This window comes from Mytilus californianus, unplaced genomic scaffold, assembly GCF_021869535.1.
Source record: "Mytilus californianus isolate M0D057914Y unplaced genomic scaffold, xbMytCali1.0.p SCAF_3, whole genome shotgun sequence".
NCBI lineage: Eukaryota > Metazoa > Mollusca > Bivalvia > Mytilida > Mytilidae > Mytilus > Mytilus californianus.
The window spans coordinates 108,177,146-108,194,030 of NW_026262679.1; the positions used below are offsets into that span (position 1 = coordinate 108,177,146).

At 33.3% G+C, this 16,885-nt stretch overlaps 1 protein-coding gene across 1 annotated transcript in view; it reads left to right on the plus strand.

Annotated features, from left to right (window-relative positions):
* The window catches only part of LOC127733711 (uncharacterized), a 42,255-nt gene extending 25,609 nt beyond the window's left edge, over positions 1-16,646 (plus strand). Inside the window, exons 14-22 of the mRNA XM_052243025.1 lie at positions 6,921-7,122; positions 7,905-8,053; positions 9,349-9,567; positions 11,121-11,347; positions 12,166-12,397; positions 12,690-12,963; positions 13,321-13,580; positions 14,022-14,259; positions 16,510-16,646. Coding sequence (XP_052098985.1) covers positions 6,921-7,122; positions 7,905-8,053; positions 9,349-9,567; positions 11,121-11,347; positions 12,166-12,397; positions 12,690-12,963; positions 13,321-13,580; positions 14,022-14,259; positions 16,510-16,646 — 1,938 coding nt within the window. The remainder of the gene's footprint in view (positions 1-6,920; positions 7,123-7,904; positions 8,054-9,348; positions 9,568-11,120; positions 11,348-12,165; positions 12,398-12,689; positions 12,964-13,320; positions 13,581-14,021; positions 14,260-16,509) is intronic.
* The last annotated feature ends 239 nt before the right edge of the window (positions 16,647-16,885 follow it).

Sequence of the window (16,885 nt, forward strand, 5' to 3'; positions counted from 1 at the left end):
CTGAATGGAATGAAACCAAACATGACATGAATGTTCCTTATGAGGTGCTGACCAAGTGTTGTTACTTTGTAGCCGATCCATCATCCAAGATGGCCGCCAGCGGGGGACTTAGTTTAACATAGGACCCTATAGACAATACATACAAATGTCTTCTTTTAGAGAACCACTGAATGGAATGAAACCAAACATGGCATGAATGTTCCTTTTGAGGTGCTAACCAAGTGTTGTTACTTGGAAGCCGATCTATCATCCAAGATGGCCGCCAGCGGGGGACTTCGTTTAACATAGGACCCTATGGACAATACATACAAATGTCTTCTTTTAGAGAACCACTGAATGGAAGTAAACCAAACATGACATGAATGTTCCTTATGAGGTGCTGACCAAGTGTTGTTACTGTGAAGCCGATCCATCATCCAAGATGGCCGCCAGAGGGGGCTTGTTTAACATAGGAGCCTATGGGAAATACATACAAATGTCTTCTTTTAGAGAACCACTAAATGGAATGAAATAAAACATGGCATGAATGTTCCTTATGAGGTGCTTACCAAGTGTTGTAACTTAGTAGGCGATCAATCATCCAAGATGGCCGCCAGCGGGGACTTAGTTTAACATAGGACCCTATGGGAAATACATACAAATGTTTTCTTTTAGAGAACCACTGAATGGAATGAAACCAAACATAGCATGAATGTTCTTTATGAGGTGCTGACCAAGTGTTGTTACTTTGTAGCCAATCAATCATCCAAGATGGCTGCCAGTGGGGAACTTAGTTTAACAAAGGACCCTATGTGAAATACATACAAAAGTCTTCTTTTAGAGAACCACTGAATGGAATAAAACCAAACATGGCATGAATGTTTCTCATGAAGTGCTGACCAAGTGTTGTTACTTTGTAGCAAATCTATCAACCAAGATGGCTGCCAGCGGGGGACTTAGTTTAACAAAGGACCCTATATGAAATATATACAAATGTCTTCTTCTAGAAAACCGCTCAATGGATTGAAACCAAACATGGTATAAATGGTTCTTTAGAGGTGCTGACCAAGTGTTGTTACTTTTTAGCTGATTTGTCATCCAGGATGGCTGCCAGCAGTTGGAATAAGTTTAACATAGGACCCTATGTGAAATACATACAAATGTTTTCTTCTAGAGAACCACTGAATATAATGAATAAATTATCGGACCAATATTAAACCAAATTTGGCCTCAATCATTATTATGGTATCTGTTATGATTTTAATCTATTTTTACATGATTTCCAAAACCAAAGTAGAATCAGGTGAGCGACACAGGCTCTTGAGAACCTCTAGTTTTTTACTTTATCTACTGAGTTGTGTAAAATTCTCTTTAAAAGTAATATAGATAATCTATACAGATATGTATAAAGATATATAGATTTGAATATCTATACTACTAAAGGAAGAGACCGATTTCATTGAGCCGCAACTCCTCTGAAATCATACAAAGTCGGAAATATTTGTGATATGACGTATAAATGTAGTATTTTGTACTTCCTAAATTTGTCTTTGAAACAATGTTTTTTTCCACAGAAAACGCCAATTTTTGAGAAAATATCCAAATTCGGAGACCATTATCGATCCGTGTCTTATACGCTTTCTCGCATGCTCAGTTGACGTACTGCCCGCGAAATCCAAGTGAGAGTAAGAAGAAAGGATAGAAAATAGGACAGTTAGGCCTATAAGGATCCTGTATTTTATTGTAAGTGCATCATTTTGCTAAAATAAACGACATCCACCCTTTTTACTCAGGTGCAGAACTGTCCAAAAATGAAATGGGCGTTGAACGTGTCGAAGTGATCCTCCCCCTTTTGATGTGTAAACACAGGCACCCGACTTCCGGACCCCTCCCCCCCTTTTTATGTGTAAACACAGGCACCCGACCTCCGGACCCCTCCCCCTTTTTATGTGTAAACCCCCCTACCCAATGTGTTGACTAAAAGATGAAATTATTTAAACCTACGAATTTAATTATTAGCAAAAAAAAACGACTGGATCGTCGATTACAAACAAACAGAGAACGACATACTCGTAACGCGATTTCGCAGGCATCTTCTAGTAGATTATAGAAGCTAATCACCTAATTTTCCGACAGAAAAAAATCAAGTAAATATAGATTTTAAAGAAAAATTGTACACATAGTGTAGCAGGAGCAATTCTGCTGGAGATTCGGGGATGCGGACCACAGCTTGTCCTAGTTTGTGAACTGATTTATACGGAGACGATGGATGCAAAATGTTAAAGCGCTATAAAATATCTAAGTAAAAGAAAACCAAAAACAGTGAAAACAATATATAATTTAATCCACAATTACAACTTTTATTATGTAAACCAAAAGTAGAAATGGAGCATTTAATGACTTCAATATTTACCCGTATTAAGAAGGCATATGGCAGATACACTAACCTTAAACGGTGGTTGGAAAGCACGGCTTTCCTAGGTTGGACTGAACGTCAGTCCTCAGACCATTCAACATTACAATATCAAACCAGTTATATAAAATATATAAGTTTTTCAAGGAAGGTTATTAATGATTTGCGACGATGCAAATACTAAACTTTAGAATATAAATAAATATCTTTAACCAATGATTTCAAAATATCAATATCTATTCAATTTAACAAATATGTACTGAATAAGCTTCATGTAAATTATTAAATAAAGAAATATGAAATTTATAGTTTTAAACAAGGGAAATAACAATGACATAATAATCCTAACTGCCACATTCCTCCCCCTAAGACAAACGATAAATTTCATAAATAAAGTCTGCAAACTGAAATGTCTATCAAATTGATGTGTCTGCAACAATAAACATGCTGAATGCAAATGTCATATGAAGAAGATATTAAATGAAATATATATCAGTTAAAGTTATATAACAAGACTGTTCAAGGGAGACCACAGCATCAATCTGCTACCCTCCTACTCCTTTACGAAAACAAATGTATATGAAATAACATTTGACAATAAAATTTAACAAAAGTCCATCAATGTTCATCAGATTAAATGTCTTTCTGACACATGTAAAATATCACTTTTAAATAAATGTCACTGAATAACACATGTATACACAAACACACATCAGAATCAGATTTCATCTGTAAACGGACGCGACTTTAAGTCTTCTTGGTAAGTGTTCTTCAGATTCAGTGGAACGGCGTATATTGTAACAGCACATCTAATGTTGAAACCATGACAAGTTATACCAGGCAATGTCCACCAATGTTGATCTCACAGTGGCACATCTGACGTGTACCACCGGGTTCTATCACTGCACTCCAACGTTGTTGATAACGGTAACACAGACGTTGTGCCACCAATTGAAAGCACCATTCAGCTGAACAAAATATACTGTTTTTGATCTGCACAGCAGACCTAGACTTGTAATTTAAGTTGTACCAGGTAATCTCCACCACTGTTGATCTCACAGTGGCACATTTGACGTGTACCACCGGGTCCTATTACTGCATTCAAGCGTTATTGATAACGGTAGCACAAATGGTGTACCACCGGAGATGGATCGGGTCCATTTATATGCAAGGTTCTCAAAATAAAGTTGGACGATGCCCAAATTGTATATATATGCAAGGTTCTCAAAATAAAGTTGGATGATGCCCAACTGTTATAGCAAGGTTCTCAAAATAAAATGGACGATACCCAAATTTGCATAAAAGTTACTAAATAATGGATCGGGTCCATCTGTATGAGCTAAAAGTGTTCCTAACTTGAAGCTTAACTTTCACTCTATTGGTTTCTGCCATAACTAATAAAAGTCAAGAAGTCAGACATCTTTAAACTCTCTAAATACTAAATATTTAGCTAGAGATTACTATCCAGACAAACGAGCAACAACTCATAAAACAAACCAATTCCTACTTAAACTAGCTAACAGTCTACACTTCAAACTTCACAGAAGAACAGTCATTAAATTAGTAATAAAAATGAAAAATATAACAAGATGAGATGCACGGCATCCCTCCCTTGGAAAAAGAAAATCAAACAGCCAAAACTGAGAAGTGTAACATCTCTGAGTATATTGAAATAAACCTAATTTAAAACTGTATATATACAACACAATATGAAAACAAACATTAAACAAATGTAACACAATCTGAACTACAATAATCGTTCTTCAACATCCCGTCTATATCTGAGAACTTTTCTTGACTATCTGCAGACTTTTCATCTCTAGCATGAACTCTAAAAGACATATTTGGACACTTAGACCTGACATGACCAAACTGATGACATTTAAAACATTTCTTATGTTTACGTTTCCTATGTGATCTCAGTCGCTTCCTCAATATATTCATTAAAATTTCAAAATTCTTATGAACAGTATCACAACAAACTGAACTTTCTGTCTCATCAATAGTCTCTGGATCACCAGTAAAATGAACAGCTTCATATTCAATAGCTAGTGATAAAGCCTCATCTAAACTATGAGGATGCTTAAAAGTGACAAATTTAGCCATCTCAATATCCAAACATGATGTAAATAATACACATCTAAATCTGAAAAATTATCAGGATAAGCCTTATGAGCTAGTATCTTAAAACGCTGACCAAATTCAGGGTTCTATTACTACAATCCAACGTTGTTGATAACGGTAACACAGACGTTGTGCCACCGATTGAAAGCACCATTCAGCTGAACAAAATATACTGTTTTTGATCTGCAAAGCAGACCTAGACTTGTAATTTAAGTTGTACCAGGTATTCTCCACCACTGTTGATCTCACAGTGGCAGATGCAAATACTAAACTTTAGAATATAAATAAATATCTTTAACCAATGATTTCAAAATATCAATATCTATTCAATTTAACAAATATGTACTGAATAAGCTTCATGTAAATTATTAAATAAAGAAATATGAAATTTATGGTTTTAATCAAGGGAAATAACAATGACATAATAATCCTAACTGCCACATTAGCTTTCATCTATACTAGGAGAAAATAAAATTATTGGTTTGTTTTTATAAAGAGGTTACTACTTTAATTTTATTTTTGTGCAAATCATAATGTTAATCAATAAAACAATCTTTGGATCTACTAGGAAAAGTTTGTTGGTAAATCTTTGTTAGTTTGTTGTTTTTTTTCAAGGGGGTAGGGTATATAAACTCATCATAAATCCCAAGATTAAAATTTTGTCAGCCAGACGCTCAGTTCCTCTACAAAAGACTCATCAGTGACGCTCGACTCAAAAATTAAAAGGACCAAATAAAGTACGACGTTGAAGAGCATTGATGACCCAAAATTCCTAAAAGTTTTGCCAAATACAGCTAAGGTAATCTATTCCTAAGGTAGAAAATCCTTAGTATTTCGAAAATTCAAGTTTGATTGTTTAAAATGATATAATTTGAGAGTGTCTTTTCTGTTTAAAATAGTGGCAAACAATGATACTTTGTAATACTGTATTGAAGTTTGCTTGTTTGAAGAACAAAGCAGCACTTTGTGAACGTTGAATATTCAAACTGGCATATGTAATGACGCAAAGTCGTTCTACCGTACATTTCAAAACATTGGTAATGCAGACCAAAATCAAAACCGAGAACTTCACTATATTTGTTAAAGAAAATTTTCAACATCGTCGATTATTATATTATCCGGTATGATTAGGGGAGATAAATAAATACATATTCAATTTGTCAGGCGGAGGCGGGGGTTTATGGTTGTCACCCAAATGGTATTTTTCTTGCGTTTTCATCCTGTTTTATTTTTATTAAATTCTGCAGACAATTGTCTTAAATATACACATCGTTTGTGTTGTCTTTTTGGGATGTAAATATTTTATTCTAAATTTAATAACAGTAGCTACCGCTGCTGGTAGGCTGCTAGTCCCCGAGAGTTTTATCAGATCAGTAGTCAGTGCTTCAATACTGACATGAATTATAAAACAACAGTCTTAAAATCTCTGTTAATTTAGAAACTATTAAGAAACTAAGGATCCAACTTACTGAGGCAAAGTTGACCGTAGATGAATTTGGCTATTCTTTTTATGACCCATTGGGATATATACCTCATCGCGTCTTTATTTCCTTAAACATCTTCTGGATATGCATCCTTGGGATCAAATGTTTTGGTTTGAGCAGTGCTGATGAAGGTAATTCCAAACAAAAAAGTGCCTCGAACGCACCCAATTGATGCATTTTTTTTATTGTCGTTTTAAACAAGATTGGGTCGGTAACGTCTATGTTTATTTACCGTATAGCATACTTTTCGTTTTTAAAATATCGTGTGACATAAATCGATTGCCTACTTTTATATCTTGTATTAAATGTTATTCAAGTCCTTGTAAAAAAACCCGACTGATTTCAGTTTTATCTTTATGATATGAAAATAAAAAAAAAATCTGGATTATTTCAATTTATATCCTATTTGCTAAATGAAATTCAATCATCCATTGTCATTATTTGTCGAAAAATTGTACATTGTATATGATAGTTTGAACGGATCGTTTTTCATTGCATTCTGTGTACTACATGTTTGTAAATAAAAAGTTTGTCATTTGATTTAACTTTGTTTACATGAGACTACAAATAAACTGGTAAACATACAAGAAACAAACGAAAAAAATCTTTAAATTCATGAGATATAGTATCCAGAATCTCTTCCATTCCCCTGAAGATGTTAAATGTAGCTAACATATGGTATTAAAAAACAGTAAACTTACAATGAAACGCTATGATTATCACCACTCACTATTATGAAGGTGATCGTCAATCCACTGTAAGGTAAACTTTGCACAATTCTTTTTATTGCTGTATAGAATATGCGCCTTAAACATCTAATGACCGTTCAAATGAAGTAATATAAAACACAATGTTTTTTTTCAGAAATTTTGGCTTTTATCTACGCCAACCATAAATTATAATTTGCATTTTTATTGAAGCATTGCTCGGCTGGTTTAGGCGACGAGTGTTCACCTCTCCTTAAAGTGTGTCTAAAATATAGACACAAGGAGGAAGACAAGCTAAAGGAAATGACAATTGCAGCCTTTGAGAGTGCATCACAGTACTGTCCAAATATTTGTTCAAAATTCTTACAGCCTCTTTTAGATTGGTACATAGAAGAACATTTAGGAAGTCTTGTGGGTATGCTACTTTATTTGTTACATAAGCTAAAAAATATTTTTCTCATGTTGAATAAAGATAAAATATTAGGAAAACATATAAATCTAACTAAAAATCATCTTTTTTAAAGTCATTCAATACTGTTAAATATCAAGGATTCAGTTTGAAAATGATATCATTAGTAAAGGCAAGGATTTACTATATAAATTCTTGGTAAAGGGGTAAACAGAAAAAAACATGAGTTTGCACAGTCGGAATCACGTGACCCATAGGTCAGGAGGTAAGGGGCATCGCCAGCATCACCGTTCATCGATTTCAAAGTCATATGAATGAAATGAAAAGTGAAGTACATTTACAAATATTAATGGGTGACCAATTGAATTTTTGGTGGGTTGATGGTAAGGATGATTTCGTAAATGAATATGCTAGCCTGGGAAGAACTGAAAATAAATAATCGTGTCCGAGACAGGATCGAAATTAATATTCTGCCCCCCCCCCCTTTTTCAAATAGTTACGATAGAATGGTTTACAAAATCGTAAACAAGACAGCTTACCTAGTAACCGTTTTAAATTTATATTCCGCACATACACACTATTATTAGCCATCCCAGGAAATAAAATGGGCGGTCCCCTAACTCAGTCGCCGTTCAGGTTTGAGAACTTTTACAATGAAAATGGTTTATCACAATCATTGTGACGCGTAGTTAAACAGTTGGATTGATTATTTTGTTATTCGATTTGAATGGAAACAAGAGTGTCGTTAATCGTGAGCTAGTACTTTTACACGACATATTTCTTTTTAGGCGTATTTGCCAATATAGTTGAAGACCCAGGTAGCCATGATCGTTTTAGTAACGTGATGGACAAATTTATGGATGCATGTAAAGACCAGTCTGATACCTACTACAGACAGTTGGTCATGTTCGCCAAAATTGCAGCTGAAAAACCAAATGCAAGTACAAATGTTCCCGGTTGTCATTTTTAGGCTCGGCAATTTTTTTTAAACTAAAGTATAAAAATTTGACAGCATGAATATGCAAAAAAAGAGGCGGAAGGTACAAAGGGGACATTCAAAACTCATAACTTGAAGATGAAATGTCACCGATATAACAAAACACGAAAAATCGACAAAGAAGTCCACAAACACTACATAGAAAAATTATGCAACCCCTGAAATTCACCTTTTTTATTTTTGTATAATTATTGTACAGTACAACATTTATTGAATTTGCATTGTCGTCAGCTGTTGAATACTCACAATAATGAATGCCTAATTAATTTGTGAAATTACAGACGTTTTAACTAGCAAGCTTCATTATACCCCGTTCAAGAGGAATGGTATACTGGTTTACGTCTGCCCGTCCTTCCGTCCGTCCGTGTTCCTGTCCGTCCACCGTCTCATATATATTTTGTCGCATTTACCCAGATACTTTAAACCAGAGCTTATTGGAATTTGAGATCAAGCTTTACATTAGCAAAGTATACTGTGTGTTGCATTTTCTTACGTATCAACGTTTCGTCGCTATTTTTCAGGAACTACAAATAACTAAACACATGCGAAAATGTATTTCTTCAAATATTTTATTTTCTTAAATATGTTTGAATAAAAAATTCAAAAATAAGTACACTTTTGTATATATGCACATAAAATTGACGGAAAACGTATATAAAGTTCCCGTTTTAATGATGTTGCCACCAATATCACTTTTGAAGTACAAGTCATCCAAAATCGGAGTTTCTGATGGAAAAATAAAATATCCCGGGTAAATTTCGAAATGAGGTTATCGTTTTAAGCTCTTTAAAGTCGTGTAAAATGTCGAAATATCGGTAACGTTATACCGCTGTTAAGCTTTAAACAAGTTAAAAAAAAGTTTCAACACAGACATAAAATATGTTTCGTTCAAACGACCCTATATGATTTATTAATATTAATCGAACAAAAATCATCTAGCAAAATAGTATTAGATTTTACGAAAAATCTATGAAATGGTTTTGGGGATATATCATGGTTATTTGAAGTTAATTTAAAAAAATCTGAACGATTTTGTTATGAATCTATTTTTATGTTAAGATGTAAAATAAAGTGATCAATAAAAATAAGAAAAATACATAAAAGCTTCAGTAGTATAAACAAATAAAATAGATTTACAAAGTAAAGACAAAGATTATACTCATTTATGACAAAAAACATATGCATGGGTCAAACCTTTACGAGATGCTAAAGTCATTCTGTTTTGTTTAAATTAGATGTTTACAATGAAAGCTGTAGATATTATAATGAAATATCACTACAAAGACAAAGCACTCAAGACCCAGGTTTTATATGGGATCATGGACAACATAACAAAGAAGAACCCGCAAGTATTTGCCCACCATATGAATACTTTAATGGCAGACAAATCTATACCAGTCATGGAACAAAATTACATTAACACAGTCCTTCTTAATGTTACTAAATCCATTCAGGTAGATTTTTTTCTATTCATTCATTTATTTTTCAGTTGAATAATGAAACAACTAACTACAAAACACATATTGTTCTACAATATGTAAATACTTAACCGATTTTTGTCCAGAAACATGAAATGAAAATGACACTATAAACTAGAAACGCTTTTCTGGATCTACGTATACATTCATCAAGAATGATCAAACCAAGACAAACAGAAAAGGTTAATAGTAAAACGTTAATGATATGCAAACAAGTTAAACCCATTGTCGACTGGCACATTTTGAAAATATTCATATATGACAAAAGACTACGGAACATATTTGGTGAGAAAAATAGTAACAACGAACTAGTTAAGTCAAGAATGTCACAAATACAGCATAGACAGTACGTATCATTGAACTATCAAACCATGTGTGTCTTGACTAGGAAGTGAATGCAACTATTAAAACAAATAAGTTGATACATTAAAAAAAACCAAGAGCATATGCTTTCTTTCGTATGGTCAACGATAGAGGGATGCTATTGGACAAAGACGAAAGAAATAACGTTAAAATAGGGTAAATCTCCTTATTTTTATAAAAGATTGATGATGAAAATTACTCTTTATAGATTTCGTGCGTCCGAATCACTTTTCTGATTTTATCTTCAGAATGACGAACGCTCAAACCTTAACATTTGAAAGCCGTGGGTATATGAAAACGTAGCAACGTTAGGAGCTTTATGAACAAAAGGGACAAAAACGAGTAGTCAAATTTATCTGAGGTCAACTTTTCTTGAAAAAAGAGTTGAAACTTTAGTTATTGATAAATTTTTAACTTGTCAACGAAAAAGTTTTGAAAAATGTGTTATAAATCATGTCAGTACAGAGGCACTGACTACTGAGCTGAAACCATTCCTTCTGAAACGTTATGTTTGCTGTCACAATGTTGTTTCCCATAAAGAAAATGAAAATAACGTGCGCCAAAAGCGCTTATATAGATTTACCTTTATCAGGAATGCTTAAACCTGAACATTTGAAAAACAGTGGTGCATAAATAAATGGAATCGTTAGGAGCTATATGACCAAAATGTATACATAAAAACTCACCAAAGATACCTGGCTCATAAATTCGAACGCCAAACGTGCGTTTCGTCTACATAAATCTCATCAGAAGCGCTAAACAGTTGAACGGCAAAATCAAATTCAAAGTTGAGCTTTAAAACATAAAATTTCAAAATAAAATTAACATATAATACAAATTTTGTGCGTCAGTAAAACTTGTGCAAAACACGACTATAGCAATCTACGCCTGCTGGTAGAAAACCTTAGTGTTTTGAATAACTCAAAATTTTATAAACATTGAATTTACAGACAATGAACATATGAATGATATTTCATGTTAACTCAATACTGTTAACTAATGGGCTGGTGATAGCCAGTGGTTGTAAACAATCAACTGTATGTGCGTTTGTTTTGTTTGTCACGGGTTTGATAATATTATTATAATTATAACCTTTTTCGTAGCCTTGGTCAGTTTTTTTTCTGTCTCTTTTTTCGTTTGATTTCATCATGATTTTCTTGTTACAGAAATTTAAAGAGCCAGTTTTTAAGTACTTAATGAAGTCACTTAAAGAGACGAACGACATAACTGCCATACACGTGAATCTGAACTCGCTCAGACAATTTGCTGGAGTGCATGGTCTTGATTTGCTACGTTCGCAAAAAGAATACTTTAGAAAAAGGAGAGAAAAAGAAAAAGATGTTGACGTAAAAGGCGGCTTTACTGTTATTATTGACCAAATTGAGGGAAGAAGGTATGAAAGCAATTATATATGTAATTGCTGTATTTACTTGAATATTTCTTAAGTTATAGTGTTCACTCTGACCCAAATTAGCCCGACAAAGCATTTTGTCTTTTTATTCCAATCAATACCCTGTACATCCTTTGAGTTTCATTGGCACTGATTTTTATAGTTTGTTCTATTGTCTTGTTATTACACCACTGTACAACGGTAGAGGAAGATTTAAAGCTTCTTGTGCTATTCTTGTGTACATTGTTTATGAACCTGTTTTTTGTTTTAGATGTATGTTATTTGCTATATCATGTCGACAATTGTTTTTATTAATGGAGGAAGTCGGAGGACCCGACGAGAACCACCAACCCGCGGCAGGAAACCCTTGTCGGTTAAGATCAGAGTTAAACGCACCTCATCACGTTCGAACTCCAAATAGAGTTGACAGGATATTCACCACTGTACATGTATAAAACAATAAGGAGAAGTATTATGATTGCAAATGAGACCGCTATTCACAAGAGTCCAAATGAAATGGATGTAAGCAACTATAGGTCATCGTACGTAACCAGAACATAGAGATCCGCTCCCAAAGAGTACCGGTGATAATCATAGAGCTTTGCTCCCGAAATGTTAGCAGTTCCTGCTCAACAAGTTACAATACTGAAGCATCGTGTACTTTATATTGTTTTGGATTAAATCCTGACAATAAGTTAGATACGGACTAAATCCTTGTTCCTTCTCAGTTATGCTTACTATTTATAAGTACACACTTCACTTAGATTGTTAACTTCGGTCTTTTGGGATGTATGCCATTATTTTTTCTTTTTAATTTGAAGTCTTGAAAAAGTGGACCAAAACATCAAAGAAACGCAGGAGGGTGTAGACAAGCTTGATCAAAGAGTGACTGGTACTGAAAAGGTTGTAGGTGATCTGACCACTCGAGTAGATGAGCATGACGAAAACATTCAGGAATTAGGAGAGGGGCTTGATACTGTCACACAGAGGGTGGACTTTGCTGAAAAAGATATTGAGGAGACAAAAATTAAAGTGCAAGAAATAGATATGAAGGTAACACAAATACCATGCCTTACGTACAATGCATTTGAACACCAACAAAAAGCATAAAACAGTAATTGTACGTAAATTTTACAAGTAAAGCAAACACACCCCATCTTCTTATTTTTATAATTATGACGCAAGAAAAAGTTTAATATTGTCGTTAAGTCAATTTTGCAAGTAGAATAATAAGAAAATTAAAATGAACTTTGCATTTAGAATTAGGAACCTAGTTTTTAAATTCACATCCTCGAAATAATAAAAAATTTAAGATAAGGATTGACTTTTATTTTTTCACAAAAAGACAATGACCAATGCACCCCGATGGTCAAGAGATTTAACAAAGATAATGAATCCACAAACAGAACATGATTGGAGATTACTGGCCCAACGTCTTGGTTATAGTAATGATGACATCAGAGCGTGGGCATCACAACATGATCCTTGTATGGCTGTTCTCAGTGAATGGTATGCTACACACAAGACAAGGGAGGCAAACTATGCTGTATTAACAGCCTTACAGGAAATTAGCAGAATGGATGGTGCTGCTATTGTGGAAAATGCTATGAAAGCTGTAGGTAAGTTAAAAGAATACATTTCTAGTAATATAAAGTTTTACTTACTGGTTTAAAAAATAACATACAAGCAGTGACGAATGTTCCTTGGATGTTCAAGACAAAAGGCAATTGCTCAATATATCAGGTAGGTCCTAAATGTGGATGGAAAGGGAGAATAGTTGAGGAATATTTTACATCCGTTGGAAAATGAAAAACTAAGTTTATGAAGATATTTGTCTGAATTAAATTGTCCTGCATACCCCTAAACTTAAAATATCCCTGCACTTGATTTAAAGATGTAACTACAAGTACTGTGATCAAAGAAATGGTATCTAAAAGGTCAATCAATTAAAAAATTTGCTTCATTATTATCTATAGTTGATGTGGTAGAAGAGGAAGAAGTAGATTACTCATCTCCACCTCCTGTTTTCCTTAGTTACCAGTGGGGTCATCAGGATGAGGTCAAACTTATCCGTAACCACCTACAAATGGCAGGATACGAATGTTGGATGGACATTGGTCAGATGGGAGGAGGAGATAAACTATTTGAGAAAATTGACAGTGGCATCAGAGGAGCAAAAGTCATCATTTGTTGTGTGTCAGAAAAATATGCACAGTCTCCAAATTGTAATAGAGAGGTAAACCAATAAACTTTCAACCATTTCATACAAAAAATAAAAAAGTAAAAATAACGAACTCAAAGGAAAATTCAAAACGGAAAGACCTTTATCAAATGGAAAAATCAAAAGCTCAAACACATCAAACGAATGGAAAACACAAGTTAGCAGACACAAATATATGTTCAGATTCTTTCAAATTGTGTACGCTATTGCTGACGCTCGTATCTTTTTGTATTCGTTTATGTTTTACTTTAAGTTTTTTGACAGGACTGAGGTAAAGAAATGAAAAAAAACATTTTAAAGAGACTGTTTCATAATTACATTTCGAACATTTTGTACATTGATAAAAATAAAAGTATCATTATCATATTTTGTATTATAACACGAAAGAAAATCTTCTGTTCTTTGTATCTTGATTGATGACAAACATGAATATATCTTGTAATTTGTTGTTGGCAGGTAAATTTATCTGTTAGCTTAGGTAAACCAATGATACCACTGCTAATGGAGAAAATGGGTTGGCCACCAAAAGGATCTATGGGACCTATCTTCAGCGAGTATCTTTTTGTCAGATTTTTTCAGCGAGTCGGAGAAGAAACAGATGATCAAAGGATTTGGCCTGTTGCAAAGTTCAAGGAAATGTTGATGCAGTTAAATTGCTACGGCATTTTACCAGAAGAATCATTGATTGATACCAGTACGTTAAAAATCAATCTCATTAAAATTGAATCCTTTAATTACTCCTGTTCTGATATGTCGCGCATCAAGGTGATGCTCGACATATCGGTGTCTTCCCGATTGTCCAACTTTTTAAAATTACAGGTTAAAAAGTGATGAAATTTTGTGGGACAATCGGGAATATGTTTGTGGGACAATTGGGAAGCTTAAATGTGGGACAATCGGGAATTGTTTTGATAGTGATTAATTTGTTTGTATAGTGTGCAGAAGGAAAAGTTATACGTTAACAATCAGTGTAAATTATGAAATATGAAATAAAGTTGAACAAATAATCAGAAAAGGTACAATTGAAGTATAATCAAACATAGAATATAAATTAAGTAAAAAAATATCACATATCAAGCACTACTCAATTTTTCATCCTGTCTTGTGCAAAGTCATTTATTTTCAGTTCATACCAGGCCAAGTTATTCATTTTCAAAATCCTCCTCCCCTCACCTTTCGAAATCAAATGGTCGTCCCCTTACTGAAAGCTAACGAAAAGATCTGAGAAAAGTGTGATTATAAGCATCATTACCGTTAAAACTAGCATTCTACTGGGTACAGCATGTTTTACTAACTTACTGTATTTTGTCGAAAGTCTTAGAGAAAAGGATTATACATTCTGTATATGCCTGTCCCAAGTCAGTATCGAGCCGGTATTTGAGTGATTGTCGTTTGTTCATGTTTGTCATAATTATTTTGGTAAATTGTTTTGTTATAAATTTGGCTATTAGTTTTCTCAAATGAATTATTTAAAATATTCCAAATCGGGGCTTTTTATAGCCGACCATACGGTATGGGCTTTCTCATTGTTGAACGTACGGTTGCCTATGAATGCTTACTTCCACATCTCCTTATTTTTATATTATACAACTGGTATTACATAAAATTAACATTATCAATGTTCCATGTCAACGAGGTAAGGTCAGATTAACTCTGCCACAAAGACATGTACACCCTGCTACCATTCCAAACATCAAAAATATTTCACACACTACTTATAGTATCTGAGATACAGACTTGACCACTGAAACTTAACCTTTGTCATTGGTCCATAAAATGAGGTCGTGGTCATGTGAACTATGATATCTGACAGACATGTAGACATTGCAAGGATACCATATATTAGTAACCAACTATAGTTATCCTAGAACTTATGATAAATGAGACATTCACATGACGAAAACAAGCTATACAGCTTTTAGCAGTCACTAAACAATGAAAATGAAGTCAAGGACAATGATTAAATGACAGAAGGGAACTTCGTAACACAAGGGATCTATATACAAAATATGAATCATCCAATTCCTTTACCCCCTGAAACGTAAAGCTTTACAAATAGTTTACGGTGTTGCCGTCACCACCATCAGATTGTATTCTGTATGATAAAGAATCTTGTGTAAATGGCATCTGACTCAACTGGTAAAAGTGCAAAGACTAGTGGAAATATATCTCCATCAACAAGTGCGTGTATAGTGTACAGCGTAAATAAGTTTACCCTTTTTCTTTAAATTGCATGCATTATTTCTTAAAATATTTTTAAAAAAATATAATTGTTTTTTATATAATTTACAGTATTGATATTTGTTTTATATAAATAAACGTAACATTATAGATATAATTAATAAATGTTATATTATTTACTCAAAAGTGCATTTATCTGATGATATACAAAAAAAATACTTTTATAAAATTTATATTAAATAATAGTTTGAACATGCAATAATTGATTCTTGTTTATTTAGCAAAACAAACAATAGATACCTTGTTTATTTCAGAACATTTTACTACATAAAATAATGTGGGACAATCAGAACTTTTCATGTGGGACAATCAGAACTCTAAAATTTTAAAACGTGGGACAATCGGGAATTAACCGACATATCAGAACTGGAGCAATTAAAGGATTTAATTTTAATTAGACTAGTTAAAAATAACATTATTCAAAACACTCAAATATACAGTTTAAATGTTTATTTGTTTTACTGTAACATTCCGAGCAATGCATTTCTTAATATTAATGTTTAGATTCATACGCAGAATATTTCTGTTATCTTTTGAAATTTTGTGTGTTTCATGTGGGCCAAAGTTAATTTTACTTATGTTGTGCTTCAGATTTGATAAGGCTAAGTATATAAAGGGTTACTGGAAGAAAGAATTTAGTGAAAATGAATTAATGAAATAAAATAAAAGGTCGCTTTATTCAAATTATACATATGTGTTATAGTGTACAAGAACTGGTGGATTCCTGTACAAGAAGTGATAGTTATAGATAAAACAAAAAAGAAACGGACGCAATCTGAGGCAAAACAGAAGGAATCAAAGAATGAGGTCTGGTTAAAAAGAAATACTTTTGAAGATTAAAATTTTAAAAGAAAAACTAAAAAAAGGTTTTATATGTTCATAGAGCATAAAAAGGCGAAGGATAAGAAATAAACCCCACATATATCATTATTGCATTCTTTTGGTAATATAAATGAAAATAATACTTCAATTTATAAAAACATATTTAAGAAAGCATTTTCATATTATCACATTTGGGCATTGCTTTTGCTCAGCAAGCTGATTTACAAATCTTCTTATTAAGTTGTTAACGTTTTTCC